General features: G+C 42.1%; 1 protein-coding gene and 1 long non-coding RNA gene across 6 annotated transcripts in view; one reads left to right on the top strand and one right to left on the bottom strand.

The window, feature by feature from the left end:
• RAPGEF3 (Rap guanine nucleotide exchange factor 3) overlaps positions 1-3,975 on the bottom strand; it is a 31,928-nt gene extending 27,953 nt beyond the window's left edge. For all 3 annotated transcript variants that reach the window (XM_069092683.1, XM_069092685.1, XM_069092684.1), the window contains exons 1-2: positions 3,564-3,975; positions 2,854-3,077 (exon numbers count right to left, since the gene is read on the bottom strand). In XM_069092683.1, the coding sequence (XP_068948784.1) occupies positions 2,854-2,949 (96 nt within the window). In that variant the 5' untranslated portion in view covers positions 2,950-3,077; positions 3,564-3,975. The remainder of the gene's footprint in view (positions 1-2,853; positions 3,078-3,563) is intronic.
• LOC138164714 (uncharacterized) overlaps positions 1-19,763 on the top strand; it is a 52,818-nt gene extending 33,055 nt beyond the window's left edge. For 2 of the 3 annotated variants that reach the window (XR_011169162.1, XR_011169161.1), the window contains 3 exons: positions 6,967-7,029; positions 16,936-17,003; positions 17,083-19,763. This is a non-coding gene — a long non-coding RNA (uncharacterized lncRNA). The remainder of the gene's footprint in view (positions 1-6,966; positions 7,030-16,935; positions 17,004-17,082) is intronic. The other variant, XR_011169163.1, reaches the window with a different exon arrangement.
• The last annotated feature ends 459 nt before the right edge of the window (positions 19,764-20,222 follow it).

Here is a 20,222-nt window from a genome sequence, read left to right as displayed (position 1 = left end):
TTCTGGCAAGGGTTCTCTAGCAGGAATGCACATGGTAATGGTGGGGGTAGGGAAGCCATGTGTGCAGAGGAACTGATGTCTTCTGCCCAAAGGGGAGGTGGTTTTTCAGGGAGGTCTATTCTGGAATTTGAGATTGGGGCCACTTCCCTACAGGCCTTGGTAGTAAAGAGGGCAGTGTCAGACTTGGAATCAGGAGAAGGATTATAATCCTGCCTTAACATTTAATTTCTGCACTGTCCATGATGGGCAAGTCACTTAAATGCTCAAGGCCTCAGTTTCCACATACGGACAATGGTGAAAATAATACCTGAAGTGCTTACCTTACAGGGTTGATGTGAGGGTCAAATGAGATAATATCAGTAAAAGCACTTTGATAACCTTAAAGTCCTAGATAAATGCCAGCTATCATTGGACAGCTGCCACATTAACTTTGGCATTCCAAACTCCCTGGGGCTAGTGGGGCCTAGCAGATGTCTCCAGCCAGTTTTCCAGACAACATTTCCAGGAAATACCCTTTAATTCCCTTTCTAGCATCACCTATCCCTGAAGATCAGGATGTTCTTTCTGGTATCTAATCTCTAATCACTCCTATTGTAATCTAAATCTATCCTGTTCTAGAAAGAAGAAAAAATGGCTCTTTGCTTCTCTGGCTTCTAAGAAAGGCATTTTGTTTTATCGGTCCTCAGCTACTCACTTTCTAGAGTCCTCAGATGCCATTATTCCTTTTCATTTATACAACTACCCTGCATAGATACACCCTGGTCCCTGCTGGCAAATCTCTTCCTATATTATATGGGTCTTTCATCTACCAAACACTGCAGGGAGAAACTACAAATATACACAATGGATACCTCTAAAGACCAAACACAATGGGGCAGATCCTCCCAGAACACTCTCCTGGAGATAGCAGAGAGGAAGAGGTGCTGCCATCTGCTCCTCCATTCAGCCCCTGGAGGCTAAAACCTCTGGCTAGCCATCACTCTGGGGGAGAGGCCTTCTTTCTCTAGGCTTTTAACCTCATTTACATTCTAACGCCCTCCCTTGGATACCCCCCCATGCACATATCTACATATCTGCACAACTCACATACAGCCTTTCAACCTCCTTGGTACTCTTTGCCCTTAGATTTTGAAAGCTCTAGTGAGTGTGGAAAAACCTGGCTGCCTCCCCACAGGTCTGGGGTCCCAAGAGAAATACCTTGTGACCTCATTGTCCTAACTCAGGACCCACCCCCACCTTCCCTCCCAGGGTTGGGGAGGGGACAGGAAGCACACATGTAATTATAACCCTGGGAGGGCCAGAGGGAGGGAAGGAGGGTTCCAGCCCACTGGCTCTAGGCAGCAGTTACAGTGACTGACCAGGGAAGTGGGGGTGGGGAGGAGAGCCCTTAGAAGCCTAGGAGGAATGAGGCTCCTTAACCTCCTCCAGTGTCTCAGCCTGGACAAAGAAAAAAAATCTAGGGGTTGCTAGTATTAGGAAAGGGGTAGCTAGGTGACCCAGAGAATAGAGCACTGGGGCTGGAATCAGGAAGACTTATCTTCATAAGTCCAAATCTAGCCTCAGATACATGCTAGCTATGTGATCCTGGGCAAGTCACTTAACCCCATTTGCCTCAGTTCCTCATCTGTAAAATGAGCTGGAGAGGAAATGGCAAACCATTCCGGTATCTTTGTGAAGAAAACCCCAAAATGGGATGGCAGAAGTCAGACATGATTAACAACAACAGATATTAGGAGAACAGACACCAGCTGGATCAAGGGATGGGGTACAGTTTGCAACCAAATTCTTACTGATGGATGATGAGTCCTAGACCCTGGAGAGGCAGGTGGTACAGTGGAAAAAGCAATAGGTCAAGAAGATCTGTGTTCAAATCTCACCTTTGCAACCTATACTCTAGTGACCCCAGCAACTCTATCTCTGGGTTTCAATTTTCTCATCTGTCAAATGAGGGAACTGGCCTAGAAAATGTCTAAATCTATAATCCTGTGGTCCCTTCTATGGTTTTTCCTAGCTCAGTCTCATACTTTATAAGGGACATAGATGGAGTTTGTTCACAGAGGAATATGAAAGTGGTTGAGAAGTAACACCTCTTGGGCTGCCCAGGGTTTATCAAATTAATACCACACTGACCAGCAAGACACTGGAAAAACTTCTATTTCTCTAAGAGATGGGGAGAGGGACACACTTGGGATTGAAGGCCAACTACTCTCTTTCCCTGAAATGTATTACCCTCAGATCCTTATAGACTGAGAAAAACTTTGACCCATTCTCATCATCTTGCTCTACCACTCCATTGATTTTCCTCCCATTTGTTTTCTGCTGTCTTCTCTGCAGTCCCCCCAAATCAATATCCCTTCTCACTGTCTCTCCCCATGTTTTCATTTCTTTATTTCTGGCCACAACTGAGGAAACTGAGATCATTGGGGGTAACAGGTCAGAGAGGGTGTTCCAGCTATCCCTGCTCAGGCTCCCTTTTCCTCACCCAGAGTTATTCCCTCCAACTCCATCCCACTAGTCCTAAATGCCAACAATGGTTTTATTTACTTCAGTAATGTTTCTTGGACACCTTCTGCCTGAGTATCCCCATTCAATACACGATGAGCCAAGTCCATTTGCTCAGATCATTAGCTGGAGAAATAAGAAATGCCTATGGACAGTCAAAAGGCTTATCCAACCCAGTGACCTGGTCCCCATATTTCACCTTTATCACCCACACACTACATAGTCACCCCACAAAACAATGTTGCCCTGGCCTCACTAACCCTCCCCCCCAAACTGGTATTCTAGCCTGCTATGCAACCAACCCCCTCCATGCTCCATTCCCTGATCCCTGAGCTGAGAGGTCGGACTCACCCAGCGCAGACCCTGAATCCGGCTGGGGGGTGTCCTGTGCTCTAGCTGCAGCTGGTAAGAACAACTCCGGGGCCGGTGAATCTTCCTCAGCACCATATTGAACAATGTCGCCTCCAGCACAACATCTGGGAGCCCTCCTGTGGATAGTCCTGCCAAAGCTGGGCACTCCTCATCTGCTAGCCCCACCTGCCATCGGCCCTCACCTGTCCAATCCACCTGTGACCCTGGGAGCAAGGAGAACAGGGATGGGGGAGGGGAGAAAGGGAAGGGGGGAGTGGGAAGGGAAATCAGGCCAAAGGGTCAGACTCTGCTGGTTTGTCTTAAGGGCAGAATCCCCTTCTTTGGAGACCTGTTAGATCTCCTTGTGGGAGAGAAGCCCGCAATTCTGTAAGAAGATAGGAAGAAAGACAAAAAGACCTCGGGTAGAGCCTGCTAACCTGAGGTATCTAGGTTATCTTCTACTGGGCTCACTTGGAAAAAGGCTTCTTTCCCCCTTAAACCTTCCATACTCCCGCTAAGGAAGAATTTTCTGGCTAGTCTACAGGCACTCCTCTGACAAGCCCTCAGAAGGCCTTTGAACTCCTTACCATCCTCATCCCCCTCTAGGTGCCCCCAGAAAAGTAGCTTCAGTTTGCTCCCCCGCCCCCAGTCTTTTTCCTTTGGCTTCAGAGCAGAGCACCTCTGACCCAATGCCCTCACCTCTCACTCACCTTCATGTCCCTATGTCGAGACACTCCCACCCCTGTCACCGCAGCCCTCCTGCAAAAGGTTGCGGGTGCCTTTCACCCTCTTTGCAAGTAGGAATAAGGGCCGTCCCAATAGAAAAGATTCAGGTGGGCAGATCCCAGGCCCGGTGAACAGCGCTAGTTTCCAATTGGAACAGTTCCCTCGTCGAAGGCTGGCCTGAAGGAGAGTCCCAGGGAGGGGGCTGGGTGGAGGAGGGCTCAGGGCGTCGGAGAAGCCCTTCAGTGACACGCAGCCCTAACACCTAGCACCTCTACCTCTGTACCAGACGAAGCGCCAGCTGGCACGGATCGCTGAAGCGCGTCCGCAGTTGGCAAAGTGCACAGTCGAGCTGCCACACCCCCAGCCTGGCTGCCGGTCCACAGCTCCCCACCCCCATTGGCCAGCCGGATTGGATGGAAGTGGGGCGGGGGAAGGAGGCGTCAGTTTAGGCTCTATTCAGCTGAAGGAGGCGGGTACTGGGGAGGGAAAAGGTGGAGCTCCGGCAAAAATGGGAAGGGTGGGAGCCCTGAAGATCTGCAGGGGGCAGGAGAGGACTGGGGATGGAGGGGAGCTTGGCGCAAATGAGTCACTGCGGTCCCACCCGGGAGGGAAATCCGGACTGGGGCCGCTTCCCGGCTGTTGGGGGCGGGGGGGAGTTGGGGGCACGTCCTGCCTCTAGTCTTAGTCGTCCACCTTTAATCGAAGTCTCTCTAGGGCTCAGCCCAGCAAGGGGGTAATCCAGGTGCCAACGCTCCTCCCTTTATGGGATGCAGCTGAGGAAACTGAGGCGCATTGGAGAGGGGAGTGGACAGAACATGTTTGCAGTAGGTCTAACGCTTAGCTCTGTAAGGAGGGGAAAGAGTACTGAATCCTGACTCCTTTTTCTTTTTTTCTGAGGGGGCAAATTGGGGTTAAGAGACTTGCCCAAGGTCACACGGCTAGTTTTGTGTTAAGCGTCTGAGGCTGAATTTGAACTCAGGTTCTCCTGACTCCGGGATTGGTGATTACTCACTTCGCCACCTAGCCGCCCCACCTCCTTTTTCCTAATGGTCCAGCTGAGGGCATGCACCAAAGACACCTTGGACTTCCAAAAATGCAACCTCTCCTAACCAGTCTTAATCCTTCCCTCCCTTAAGTTCTCAATTTCAATTCAATTCAACAAACATTTATGAAGTATCTACTATATATTAGGCATCATGATGAGCAATTCTCAGACAAAAATGAGACTTTCATTTTCTCTAGGCTTAGTTTCTATCTCTGGAAGGGTGACTGGGACAACTCCTTCTCTTCCTCAGATTACCCCAGTCTGAATTCTACTCAAGGTAAAATGGGGTATTGAGCAGAGGATGATGAAGGGGAGAGAATTCCACCTTCAACTTAAGACTGGATAACCACTTTTCAGGGATATTATAATAGGAATTAAAGTTGAACTACAAGGTTACCTCTGGAGTTGCTAGTAATGCTAAGAATCTACAATAAACAAAATTTTAAAAAGCTACCAGAGACTATCACTCTGGAAGGACCTATCCCCAGGGATATCTTTTGTGCCCTTACTGCTAATGACAGCAAGGAGGGTTTAGAAAGAGAACACAAGCTCTTCCCTTCAGTCCTTCAGACTCTAGTCCTCTTTAGCCCTCTTCTCGACGTTAACTCACCAGGAGCCTTTTAAGGTTGAGAGAAAACATATCCCACAGTTTGTAGCCTAGTAAGAAGAAAGCCTACTCATCAATCCCTCCACTAATGCCCTGCTTTTGGAGTTGAGTGAGAAGGGGCAAGAGGAAGAGCATGAAAATCATGCTGAGCTCTCTTCAGCCACTGAGTTCCTGGAATCTGGAGAAAGAAAGATAACCAGGATTCTCAAAAGAAAGGCTAACCAGGTGACTGAGGACTTGGAGGAAGGGAAAGAGGACAGTTGAGGAATGGGGTTTGAGCTGAAGGAGTTGAGAGGCCAAGTTAACTTAGTTTTAGGAATGGTGTAGGGGGAGATTCCAGAGAAAAGAAGTTGTGTAGTGGGAGAAAAAAATTTTCACCTATATGTAGTTTGAAAGACTGGACATGCAGCTGAAGGGAGGTTAAAGCATGTTCTATTAGAGAAAAGAGATTCAAACAGGGCACTTTAATATAGGAATGATACCCCAAGAAAGGGAAGGACTGTCCAGATTACAGCTTTGGGGATGGGTGGAACTCTTATGGAGATTTTACTAATCCAGCAAATCAGAGAACTGGCATATCTGTGTTAATTTGGGGGAAGTGACACAGAGCCATGAAAGTAACAAATTTGCCAACCCACTTTCCATCCTGCCCATTTTGCCTGGGACCCGCCCCAAATGGCCTCTCTCCAACATTTTCCCAATGTAACTTCCACTTCTTCCCCTCCAGAAACTAGGATGCCAATTTAGGGTGAATCAGGAAGTGTTTAATGCTCAAGGCTCAGCAGGGAGAGCCCATAAGAAATAGGCCCTCTGTCTATCTTGTTTTTGACTTCTGGTGCCCCCATAAATCTCTTGACGATGAGAAGTAGAACTGGGATCCTGTTCCTTTTGCTTTTTATTCCTTCCTTCCTTGTATCTATGGAGGCCAGGCAAGACAAAGTTATTTTTCAGTAGGCATTCAATTGATATTTGCATACTCCAAAACTAAAGAGTTTTAAGAGACATACAGGAAAGACATATTAGGAAAGGAATAGATAGCCAAGACAGAGGAGATACATATTTTTTATTCAGTTTCAATTGTATCCAACTCTTTGTGAGTCTATTTGGGGTTTTCTTGTTTCTTTCTCCAGGTTGTTTTACAGATGAGAAACTGGGGCAAACAGGGTTAAGTGACTTGCCCAGGGACACACAGCCAATAAGTGTCTGAGGCTACATTTGAACTCGGGTCCTCCTGACTCCAAGTTTGGTGTTCTATCCACTGCACCACCTAGCTGACTCTGTGTGTGTGTGTGTGTGTGTGTGTGCGTGCGTGTGTGTGCATGCGTGTGTGCACAGCCTCCAGTGATTGTATTTGTTGGGATTGTAGGAACTGGTACAAAAGGTCCAGGAGTATAGACTCAGGATGGCAATTGCCTTTATAAGTATCTGGATAGATTATACCACTTCTCATGCTAGTGGAGCAAAAGAGTGGGACAAGGCTCTTGGTCTCTTCTAAGGAACTAAGTAACTTCTAAGTCACTTTCATTCTATTCTGTTCTTGTAAATGGATTCCACCTCCTCTCTTCTTGTCCTGTGCTTCAGTGAAATACAGATTTGGCTGAAGAAAGGGGTATAGCAATGTGAGGGGACAGAATTTTATCTCTGGGTAGGAGATGATTTGGGGGGTTGTTTAGCAGGATTGGGGGGGGCAAGGAGAATCATTCAAGTTCCATCTCAAGCTCTTGACTCCATCTAGCTAAGACATCACTTGGAGAACAATCCAGAACAGAAGATGAAGAGCATGGAGACTATTTAAAAGGTATGCCATCTTCTATTGACCACAAAGGGGAAAATAATCATGACCAGGACAACCGTTGAGGAAATGAGGATAGGGATCACAGGACAGTAAGCTCTGCCCTTGCAGACTCTAACTCTGACTTTAGAACATTTGAAGTCCACAGCCTCCAGTTCTGTCCTCAATGGTCTTAGTTTTTGAAATTAATAATAAGGCTTTCAACTTGTTCACCATTTCCTTGGACTGCTGTAATACTGACTGACCTCTACTTTTACCAGTCCTCCAATGTATTCTTCATACTACTGACATGTGAACAGATTGCATATAAATTTGATATCATTCTTTTGCTCAAAAATATTCAGTGGCTCCTTATTGCTTCTTTTTTCTTTTATTTTTTTTCTTATTACTTCTTAAATAAAATTTTAAGTTCTTTTATCAGCCTTTCAAGGTCCTCCAGAACCTGTTGCCATCCTACCTTTCTAGTCTTATCCCATAGTACTCCCCACCCCACCATGCATTCTACCAAACCAGACAATTTTTTGCCCTCTGAGCATGACCATATTCTCACCCTTTTGTGTCATCTCCCCCAGGAAGCCAGTGATTCCCACACTGAAATTATAGTGTTGCCCACCTTACCCGTTGATGTGATGTTGTGTTGTATTTTAGACAATCAAAAGTGGAATGTAGAAAAGAACCCAAGGTGTATCCTGGTCATTGTTGTCTATTGTTTAGTTAACTTTACCCAATCTAGGGACCTCATCTCTCTTTCCCCTTGAGGGCAATGGCTCCAACTCAATGCTCACCTGCAGCCTCACCCCACTGCCCATTCCTCTGGTAAGAAGGGGTGGTAGTGGAACAGGGGACTCAGGAAGCTGGAGCTTTGATCCCTTGGAAGCCAATCCCACCTAGGATGAAATGGTCATAACTAGTCATCCATGAGCTGCTGGGCAGGGAGGAGGGTTATAGTCATTCCCTGGGTAGGAAAAAGATGGACTCCTTCTTTCTTAGCACGAATTAGCGAGGTAAGAAAGAGCCTAGGTACAAGTTGATGAAGACTAAGATGGATAGGGTTAAGGATGGCAAGGGGAAGAGAACAGAATCTGGAAATTGAGAGGCAAATCTGTACGGCTGGAAGGAGAGGGAATTATGCCCCCAGATCTCCCCAGAGGCACATTCCACTGGCTCATGTCCAAACTACCCACGTGTGACAGGGACAAGGATCACCTGAACAGGGCTCTGTTGTTGGAGGAGGGGAAAAGGAGGAGTTAGGAGGATAGGAGGTGGATGATGAGAAGGAGTTGGGGAATCCATCGAGAAGAGTACAGAAGGGGTAGAACTGTGGACTCAGGCCGTGACTAGACTTTATAAATGTCTGGATGCAGCATCAATATGAAGTCAATTTTTATAGGAGGACCAAATCACAAGTTTTTATGTGCCGTAGGAGGATAGGTGTAGCAGGTAAAATAATAGTAATGGGAGAGAAGCTGATGTAGTAGAGAGAACTGGGAGTTGGAAGACCAAAGTTGAAGCCCTGGCTCTATCAGGAACTTAATTTTTTTTATTATCAACTTAAATGTAAGAGAGAATGAATTTTACTCTTTCCCCACCCACGTCAGCTTAATGTACTCACAGAAGGTAGTCACACATGATGAGGTTTTAATGTGTAAACAAGATGGTTCTACTCCTCACCTATGTTAATATAAGCACAGAAGGTCCATAATATAATAACAAAGTGTAAAAGAATTTTTCTACAACTCCACAAAAATGTGCCAATAAATTTCTTAATCAGCTTCAGACAATTATAGGACCTTAATCCTATGAAGATAATTACACCAATAAGAAACATTTCAGTAAAGCATCAGCCCCGGAGTCAGGAGGACCCGAGTTCGGTTCTGGCCTCAGACACTTAACACACACACACACAAACTAGCCATGTAACCTTGGGCAAGTTACTTAACCCCAATTGTCCTCCAAAAGGCAAAAAACAAAAACCATTTCATAATTGGCTGAGCCTATATATAAGAGAAATAGGTCATTAATCAGTTGAGGACTGCTGGCTTGGGAGTCAGGGAGAGACCCTGGGAGGAGTGGGGACCTTCTTTCCTCTTTCCACCATTGGCCAAATTATCAGAACTATTTGACCATTAATGGTTATAATGAGATGGGGAAGAAGCTGCTTCAAGAAGCATGACATCTCACTGTATAAAAGACTCCATTAGACTCAAGAAAGGAACAGATCCTGGCAACTCAACAGGTTTCCAAGCAGAGATGCTGAACCTAAGAGGAACTATGTGAGGATTCTACAAAGAGAAAGGATTTTCAGGTCTCATGGCAGCATGAGTTGTGAGTTACCATTTTGTCACATACCGTGTTTCCCCGATAATAAGACACTGTCTTATTATTTTTTTTGACAGAAAAACACCAGAGGGCTTATTTTCAGGGGAGGTCTTATTTTAATGAACATTGACAGCAATTTTAATAAACAGGTAAATGTGAACAAAAAAATGTACCTTTATTCAATAATGAATTCAATAAAGAACAGGATGATGCGCTCACTGCTGCAGCTCTGATTGGATGCAGCTCAGAGCGTGGCGTGCGTTTCACGGGGGGGGGGCGGTGCATACAGAGGGTACTGTAATGTAGCATGTAGCGCAGGGGATCACCTTCACTACAGTAGCAATCTCAATAGGGCTTATTTTCGGGGAGGGCTTATTTTAGAGGAATCTTACACAGTAAGGGGAGGGCTTATTTTCGGGATAGGTCTTATTATCGGGGAAACACGGTATGTGTATTCTACAAAAATGTCTCACTGCCAACTGAACTCTAAATTTTAACTCACTCATTCCTTGGACATGGTATGTATTTGTGAGAAAATATGTCCCATTTTTTTTGGGGGGGGGAATGCTTTGTGTCTACTGTTCTTGCTGTTCCATTTAAACAAATGCCTTTACTAAGAGCTAATTCAGTCTCCTGGATGATTATTAATCCAGAGGAATTTATAGAGGCTCATGAGCTATAATGTTAGAAGTAAAAGACCACAGAATTATTGCCAGAATTTAAGGTAGTAACCACCCTTTAGGGACCCAACCTGTCAATTAAATGTGTGAGATCTGCCCAGAAGGGATGTTACATAAATATAATAGGGCAACAGGCCAATGAGGACGTAGTTATGTGATCAGAGCATGCCTAATATCTGCCTACTGTGAATCTAAAGAGGCAAAGTACACCGGCTTTTAGAAATTCTCCTCCCTGATTCAGGGCATGTCCAGATATCCAATGACTATGTATAATCAGCTTTTTGTGTGGTGATGAAAAGCCTTTTAATTGGCTACTGAGATGGAACTGAGTATGTACGAAATAGGTTCAAAACAGGTGTATAGCAGGAGTAATGTCCTAATCCCTCCTTCCATGCAAATTAAGCTAGTTTTCCTTTAAAAAGTATTGAGACCTTCCTCAAGCCTTAGTTGGCTAAGGGGATCAAAGTTTCAGACTCTTAATGTTAACTTCTCCATCTCCTGAATACAAAGTAGTGACAAGGAGTTCCAGAGATATCCAACTAGTGGATCATAATGGGGATGGATAACTCAGGATGGTTGATTCCCAGTTACCTTAATCAACTTTAAGTGTCCTCATTGACTTGTCCATTGGCTACGCCATACCCAAAATAGAACTTGATTGGGGGAATGTTACTAATCATCACTTTAAACTTGTTTGACTCTCTCCAGGAGTGAGGTGGTAAAGAAGGTGGGTTTTTTTTTTCAGATGATTTTGCACTTTTTTTTCTTTCTACACCTTATCAGTAAATATCCCCTTTGTTAAAGCTAATTGATATTAACTGGTTAATTAATATTGAGGAGTGATCAATACTGGTTAAAATTATGTTGAAGCATGAATCACTGATAATAGAGGGAATCCACATAATGGGGGCTTGCATGAGCTGTAGTATTAGAGAGATACCCTTAATTCCTCAAGGTTATCCCTAAGAGAGATATAGTCAGCCACACTCTGGAGACCTGCTAGAGTATGACGTGGAAGAATGAGCCTAGAGTATGTGCTACATAAACATCAACAAACATAAAATTAACATAAACATTGGGCACCTAGATGGTGCAGTGGCTAGAATGTTGGGCCTAGAGTCAGGAAGTCTTGTCTTCTTGGGCTCAAATCTGGTTTCAGACACTTATTAGCAGTGTGCCCAGGGCAGGTCACTTAACCATGTTTGCTTAGTTTCCTCATCTGCAAAATGAGATGGAGAAGGAAATAGCAAACCACTCCAATGTCTTCACCAAGAAAACCCTAAACGGGGTCACACAGAGTCAGACACATATGTAAAACAACTGAACAACAAAAGCAAAATCATCAACAAACACAAATGCTTCAATATATAAAGAACAGAAAAAGAGTATTGTATATGAAACCAAACTTTCTATTATATACAGTTTGTTTTTAAATGTGTGATCATTTTAACACAATAGCATCTCATGTGTCCATTTCTGAATGGCCTCCTGCTCTCAGCTGTTTTAAAAGAAGCTCTTTTTTCTTTTCTTCTTTTTGTTTTACATTCCAACAAAATGAAAGCCTTCCCTTGTAACAAATAAATGTAACCAAGAAAAACAAATTAATATCTGAAAATATATTTCTCATTCTGTGCCTTTAGTCATACCCTCTCTGCTTATGTAGGAACTATGCTCTCTCCTTTTCAAAAAATTTCTCATGATACAATAATATCTACCAGTAATTTTCTGTGTGACCTTAGGCAAGTTGCTTAACATCTCTGGAATCCAGGCTGGACTGGAGGACTAGTCTAGATGGACTAGATGAAAAGTCCCCTTTCAGCTCTAATAATTCTGCAATTCAGAGGAGGATACATCTATAGATTTTTAAATTATATGAACAGCATCCAAAATGTATGGAAAAGATAAGCATGTAGACAACTCTGATTTTCTTCCAGTTGATGCTTCTCAGAACTAACCTCCTTGTATGGGTTGCAGGGGAAGGGCAGGGTATAGGCCTATTAAGTACTCTCAATACCCACACAAAAAAGAGGGAAATACAGGTAATCTACTTTAAGTGGACTGACATTGGAGTTCAGGCAGCATCCCCACCCAGTTGCTCCATTCCATCCTCAAGCTAGAGAATACTGCCTCATCTATCGTTTCTGCATTTTTTTCATTGTTCTATACTTTTTCTACATTCAAACCCCCTCCAACTCTTCCCCCCTTTTGCCTCAATCCCTAGCTTTCAGGGCTTATTGCTAAGATTGCTAACTGAATTCATGCTTTCATTTCGAGGTTCCTAAATCCTCTTGGTGTTCAGAACCCCTCTTTGGGGTTTAGATCCTGCCTGGATTCTTCCCACAGGGTGCAGGTATAAGGGAAACTCATAGTTATGTCTGGCTTGTGGGAAATGCCATATAGAGGTGCCTAGTCAGTAAAGTGATTCAATCTTCCCCTAGGGACCTGGTCAGTCAGACTGGCACCAGAGTTAAGATGGAGGAGACAAGAATAAGGTCATGCTGAGCCAGGAGAAAAAGGCCCCTGACATAGCAGCAGAGTATCTCCATTACTCATGTGTTGTTCTATGAAGCTCTTGGTCCAGGGAAAGAACTATAAAGGTCAAAGACTTCCTAGAACTCGAGACAGATTCATATTTCCCCACTTGGTAGAAGATTGGCCCAAACTCCAGTGAGAAAAGAAAGGGAAAATCCAAAGACTGAGATTCACCAAATGGAAACCACAGAGACAAAGAGGATCAGAGACAGAAACAAAGCTGAATCAAAGAGACAGATGTATAGAAAACTAGGCTCTCTTCCTAGCATCAACTTTTACCTCAAGGAAGCAGAGTCCATCAAGCCCTCTTTCTTTTCCATACCAATGTTCTGAAAATCGGGAAGTTTTTCCTGATGCTTAATTTCAATCCTTCCTGCTGCAATTCCAGGTTATTTTCAGCATAAAGGAAGAGTGTATGCCAACATCTTCCAACTCTAGAGCCAGGGGATTCTGCTTTCTTGTAGAATTTCTGCCTGACTCATTTGTTTTTCCTCAAAAGTCAGTTAAAGGACCTGTCAAACTTCTAGTGACTTATTCATTTTTTTTTGGAGGGCAATTGGGGTTAAGCAACTTGCCCAAGGTCACACGGCTAGTTTTGTGTGTGTGTGTGTGTGTGTGTGTGTGTGTGTGTGTGTGTGTATGTTAAGTGTCTGAGGTCAGATCCAAACTCAGGTCCTCCTTACTCCAGGGTTGGTGCTCTATTCACTGCATCACCTAGCCGCCCCTGCCTTATCCATTTTATGGTGTCTCGTTTAGGGGCCCTTCTGTGGTCTCAGAGTTGCCATTTCTTTTTCAGGTTGACCATGGAAGGACTCCTTTACAGATGTGCACTAGAAAGGATACCAGAAAATGGAGGTCTTCCATTTTCCTAGTGTCATGGCACCCAAATTCAAACTGTCTTCATAATTACTGGCCCCCTCCTAAACTGCTTTTGCCTCCATGGAAGAATTTCTACTTATGAGTCTCTTCAGGCTTTCCTTGAATCTTCTTTCATCACCCAATAATGAAATTACAGTTCTTCAAAATAAGTGCACAGCACTAGGCTGTACGCAGCTTAAGGGGAGAAGCCTCCCTATAGGAACGGGGGGGGGGGAGGGCGGGACCATATGGACCCTACGGCAAAAGGCTTTAGCTTGTCCAGAGGGGTATGATAATTGGAGAAGACTGCCACCTAGACGTGCAACTCAGGAATTACACACAGACCAACAAACCTGGAAACAAATGGAAGAATCTGAAATTAACTTCCTCTCACCCTTTTATGAGTGCAAAGATGAGGGAGACCTGATAGTTTCCCATCACTACTTCTAGAACAACAGAGACTGAAACTCATCTACATCTTCTCTTCTCTATGTCCTCACATAACTAATTTCTCCATAAGTATCTACCCAAGGTGCTGGTAACCTTTCTCTTCCTCTTTTAACACTTCTTTGGTATCATCACTTGGGCTGTCCATCTGTTAGCTCTCATTCTTGTTATAGGACCAACTTACCTCTTTTTTCAGATCACATATTTATTAGTTGATGTATTTCATAATCACTTCTTAGAGCAAATCATCACTGAAGATTATATATTTTCTGTTGATGCCAGATTTTGTACCAATCTCGTATGTACTAGTTTCTACTTTTTAATGATTAACTTCTGTTTCTACAATATAATAGAAAGTTTAACATTGAAGTAATTATTATCTCTAGACATTAATCTAGGATCTACAAACTTGTCTTTTTTTTTCTTTTTGGAGGGAAATTGGGGTTAAGTGACTTGCCCAAGGTCACATGGCCAAATTTTTGTATTAAGTGTCCGAGACCACACTTGAACCCAGGTCCTCCTGACTCCAGGGCTGGCGCTCCACTCACTATGCCACCCAGCCACCCTGAACTTGTCTTTTTAAAAAAAAAAAATTTAACAATTACATATAAAAACAATTTTAAAATTCATTTTTTTAAATTTTGAGTTCCCAAACTGTATTATAAAGTAGCAATTATCAAAGCTAAGAAATAGAGTGACAGATCAGTGGAATAAATTAGGCTCAAAATACATTATAGTAAATGACCATAGTGATCTAGTATATGATAAACCCAAAGATCCAAGCTTTTGGAACAAAAACTCATCATTTGACAAAAACTGCTGGAAAAACTAGAAAACAGAATGGCAGAAACTGAATATAGATCAGTATCTCACATCATATACCAAGATAAGGTCAAAATGGGTACATAACTTATACATTAAGGGTAATACCATAAGGAAATTTGGAGAGCATGGAATAGTTTATCTGAAGATTTATGGATAAGGGAAGAATTTAGAACCAAAGAAAATATAGAGAGCATTACAAAATCTCTATAAAATAGATAATTTTGATTACATTAAATTTTAAAGTTTTTGCACAAACAAAACCAATGCAACCAAAATTATAAGGAAAGCAGAAAATTGAGGGGAAAGTTTTTCAACAAATATCTTTGATAAAGGCCTCACTTCTCAAATATGTAGAGAACTGCATCAAATTTATAAAAATACAAGTTATTGCCCAATTCAAAAGATATGAAAAGGCAGTTTTCAGACAAAAAAATCAGTTTTCTATAGTCATATAAAACAATGCTCTATATCACTATTGATTAGAGAAATGCAAATTCAAACAACTCTGAGATACCACCCCTGATTTACCACCTCACATCTATCAGATTGGCTAATGTGACAAAAAAGAAAAATGATGGATGTTGGAAGGGATGTGGGAAAATTAGGATACTAATGTACTGTGGATGCAATCGTGAACTAATCCAACCATTCTGGAGAGCAATCTGGAACTTTGGCCTATAAAACTAATAAAGGCTATAAAACTGTGTATACCCTTTGATTCAACAATACCACTGCTAGGTCTATATTCAATAGACATCAAAAAAGGGAAAAGGACCTATTTGTACAAAAATATTAATAGCAGCTCTTTTTGTGGTGGCTAAGAATTGGAAATCAAAGGGGACGCCCATCAATTGGGGAATGGCCAAACAAGCTGTGGTATATTATCGTAATGGAATGTTATTATGCTATAAGAAACAACAAGAAGGATGATTTTGGAAAAACCTGGAAAGACTTACATGAATTGATGCACAGTGAAGTGAACAGAACCAGGAGAATGTTATATACAATAGCAATATTGTTTGATGAAGAATTGTGAATAACTTGACTATTCTCAGAAAAACAATGATCCAAGACAATTCCCAAAAGAATAATGATGAAAAATATTATCTGCCTCCAGAGAAAGAACTAATATTGTTTGAATATAGACTGAAGCATTTTATTTTTCACTTTTTTCATTATTTTCCTTCTATTTGAGTCTTCTTGTACAAAACAATTAATATGGAAATGTTTTATATGATTGTACATATATAACCTATATGCGATTGCATATTTTCTCCGGGAGCAGGGAGGGGAAGGTAGAGACAGATAGAATTTGGAACTCAAAACTAAAAAAAAAAAAAACCCAAATGTTAAAAATTATTTTAACATGGAATTAGGGGGAAAATAAATTTTAAAAAATGAGTTCCAAACTCTCTCCCTCCATTCCCTTTTCCCTTCATTGAAAAGGCAAGTGATATGATATAGTGTATACATGCATAGTCACGCAAAACATATTTCCATTTTAGTCATGTTGTAAAAGAAAACACAGACCAACCTTCCCCCCAACCAAGAAAAATAAAATTTTAAAAATATGCTTTAATCTGCATTAAATTCTTTCTCTGGAGGTAGATAGCCTTTTTCATCATAAGTCCTTTGGAGATGTGTTGGATCATTGTATTGCTGAGAATAGCTAAGTCATTCACAGTTGCTCATCATACAATATTGCTGTCATTATGTTCACCATTTTCCTGGTTCTGCTCATTTTGCATCAGTTTATATCAGTCTTTCTAGGTTTTTCTAAAAGTATCATGCTCATAATTTCTTTTAATATTCCATCACAATCATACTACCACAACTTGTTCAGCCATTTCCCAATTGATGGGCATCCCTTCAATTTCTAATTCTTTCCCACCACAAAAAAGAGCTGTTATAAATATTTTTGTAATATAAGTCCTTTTCCTATTTATTTGATCTCTTTGAGATACAGACCTACCTAGTAGTGCTATTGGTGGATCAAAGGTTATATAAAAGCTTTATAATCCTTTGGGCATAGTTTCAGATTACTCTCCAGAATGGTTGGATCAGTTTACAACTACAATAATAGTGCCTTAGCGTCCCAACTTTCCCACATCTCCTCCAACATCTGCCATTTTCCCATTAGCCAGTCTGATAGGTGGTATCTGAGTTGTTTTAATTTTCATTCTAGAGGAATCAATAGTGATTTAGAGTATTTTTTCATATGACTATAGATAACTTTTATTTCTTTGCCTAGAAACTGCTTGCTCATTTCCTTTGTTGCTGTTCATCCTTTGCTTTTGAAGAGGACCAATGACATCACAGGTGATTTCTTGACTTGGCATGAACTGAATATAACTGAGGCAAAGTTGCCCAAAGTCATCAGCCTCATTCTCTCTTCCAGAGTCATTGAAGTCCAGTGGCAAGACAAAAGTCGGATGACTAGCGAAGGCCTGGGATGCAGTTGATGACTTTGGCGTCTTTGATGTCAGACCAAGCTCTAAGCACACCACAGAACCTGCTTCAGCTGCTTCCATGGCTATTGGAACAAATTGTTCCCATTCACCCATTCTGCCAGAAGAAGTCTTCACATGCTTGGGGTAGATATCCCACTAACTCACTGATAGGTTTGAGGCCTGTCAGTTACCCAGAACCTGGTTTAGTCCATTTGCCAAGACAGTTTTACCTGGGTGTGGTTGCTGTGTGTGCTACAGCATCTTGGAGCCATCCTTTGGCCATTTATCAATTCTGGAATGGCTCTTATTTTTATAAATTTGACTCAGTTCTCCATATATTTGAGAAATGAGGCTTTTATCAGAGAAAACTTATGATTGATTAGGCACCTGCAATGCTGACTTCAACTTCTACACCTGTTTAATACTGATAGAAGTGATCTGTTTAACAATTTCAAAAGGATTATGCAAATCAATAAGGCATTCATGGATTCTCATCTGGAACTGATCCCAAGTCTTTGAACCTTCACCACAAGGAGTTTTTCTAGTTGTGATTCAAAGTGTCTTAGTGGGCATTCTAACAAGTTCCTTCACTTTCAAGTTTTTTTCTTTGGCTTCTCTAATTAGGTCAGTACACACTTTTTCAAGTGATTTCAAATTGTGGCTGGTGAGGGTGATTTGGATCCAATGAATAACTACTTTGGGCTCCACAACTATCTCGCCAGTGTCTTTGAATGCCATGGCAATGGACCAGCTTCCTGACTGACTTATTCCTCAGTGAGAGTGAACAGTGTTGAGTCAAGAGGAGGAGAAGCAGGAACTGCAGCAACAGTGATGGTATCTTTTTTTTTTAAGCAATTGGGGTTAAGTAACTTGCTCAAGGTTACATGGCCAGTTATTTCTGGGTGTGGTGCTAAGTATCAGTGCCCGGATTCGATCCCAGGTCATCCTGACTCTGGGGCAGGTGCTCTTACTCACTGTGTTACCTGGCCACCCTAACAGTGATGGTATCTTCACCAAAGAGGTTCAATTTCTATTTTACCCTCAGGTTCATTTTTTATTTCTTGAAATATAGCTCTGAAAAAACAGGCCTTTAAAAAGTAAAAAAAAAAATTTTGCAAAGGCCAGGGTCACCCATTGCATCCTGGGCAATCACCAATAGTTATTTTGACTTTTATCTTATTACTGGAGGACTTTGGAGGAGAGAGTGAAGCTAATGACTTTGTGCAGCTCTGCCTCACTTAAATTCAATTCATGAGTAAATCACCCTCATGATGTCATCGGTCCTCTTCAAGAATGGAAACAAACAACAATACCCTTTGTTTCTAAGATGTCAAGGCAGTTTTCCTGATTTATTTTTTTTTACATATTTTTCCATTTGGTTAATTCCGATTTTTAAAGAGTTTTTATCAGTGGATTTTTGTGCCTCTTTTACCGTTTGACCTATTTTGCTTTGAGTCTTTGGCTGTAGCAGTTTTGACTTTGTTGTTTTCTTTTGAGTTTGATCTTTCCTGTCACCAAAGTAACTTTCTATAGTCAGATTATTTGTTATACTCTCACCATGCAACAGCCCTTTTCTACTGACTTTCTAAGTTGTCTTGGGCTAGAAAGTTGTTTCACCCCATTCTTTAGTGGGTTCTGCTGCTTCAGAATTCATTTTGAGGCATCATTTTAAGTTGTTTGGAGGGCAATTTGGGAGAGCTCAGCCTTTTCAGCTCCACCCCATCCACTTATATTCTTAAAGAACTACTTAGGGGGCGGCTAGGTGGCACAGTGAATAGAGCACTGGCCCTGAAGTCAGGAGGACCTGAGTTCAAATATGGCCTCAGACACTTAACACAAAAACTAGCCATGTGACCTTGGGCAAGTCACTTAATCCCAACTGCCCTCCAAAAAAGCAAAAAAAAATATTAATTTGGGTGGCTAGGTGGTGCAGTGAGTAAAGCGCCATCCCTGGAGTTAGGAGGACACAACTTCAGTTCCGGAGGACCCAACTTCAGTTCCGGCCTCAGACACTTAACACCCACACAAAAAAAAACTAGCTGTGTAACCTTGGGCAAACGCCCTCCAAAAGGCAAAAAACAAAAAACAAACGAACATAAAAGAGCTACTTAAAGTCCTGAGCTATTGGCTTTCATCCTTGGATCAAAATAAAGTGTGGTTGTGATGCTATGTCTACCATGTACTATCTTTGCTGGAGGGGAATTGACCAGGGTTTGATATGGGGAAGTGTGGATTTAGGGTGTCTGGCCTGTTTCTGAGACACAGTGGATAGAGCAGTTGGCCTGACATTAGGATGACATGAGTTCAAATCTGGTCTCAGACCCATACTAGCTGTGTGGCCCTCATTTAACCTCCATCTAGCTCAGTTTCCTCAACTGTAAAATGCGGATAATAATAGCATCTACCTTGGAGGAGGCTAGGTGGCATAGTGAATAGAGCACCAGCCCTGGAGTCATGAGGACCTGAGTTCAAATCCAGCCTCAGACACTTAACACTTACTAGCCATGTGACCTTGGACAAGTCACTTAATGCCAATTGCCCCCCTCCAAAAAAAAAAGCAAAATAATAGCATCTGTTGTAAGGATTAAATGAGATATTTGTAAAAGATTTAACACAGTACCTTGTACATAGTATGTGCTTAATAAAATGCTTATTCTCTTTCTTTCCTTTCTTCCTGTCCTTAACTGGGTTATCTGGTATATGTCTGAGCATGATTATCCTTTTTCTGGCAGTCCAAAGGAGAGAAAAAAAAATCATAAAACAGTCCTACTGGAAAAATACTCTAGAGAAGTGATGGAACCATTTTCATCTGATAATATCAAGAAATAGAAGGGCTCATTTTACAAGTCAGGCCCTCATGGATCCTTTTTAATATCCTTCCTTCAGCCCATTGATGGCATTATCCATATCAGATATAGGGTTCAAGTAAAGATAGAACGAACAAGTAATATGTAAAAACTGAAACTCTTTAGTTTCAGGTAAATTTTTGGTTCCTAATTTGATGTTCTTCCTATAGTTCTGTTATTAACAGGATTAGCTCCATAAATTTTGAGTTGGTTTTCACGATATGAACTACTTACTGGAAAGC

The sequence above is a fragment of the Petaurus breviceps genome, unplaced genomic scaffold (assembly GCF_028583685.1).
Source record: "Petaurus breviceps papuanus isolate PSGF00001 unplaced genomic scaffold, PetGlider_PUasm1.0 191, whole genome shotgun sequence".
NCBI lineage: Eukaryota > Metazoa > Chordata > Mammalia > Diprotodontia > Petauridae > Petaurus > Petaurus breviceps.
This window is presented reverse-complemented; position numbering and strand designations above follow the sequence as displayed.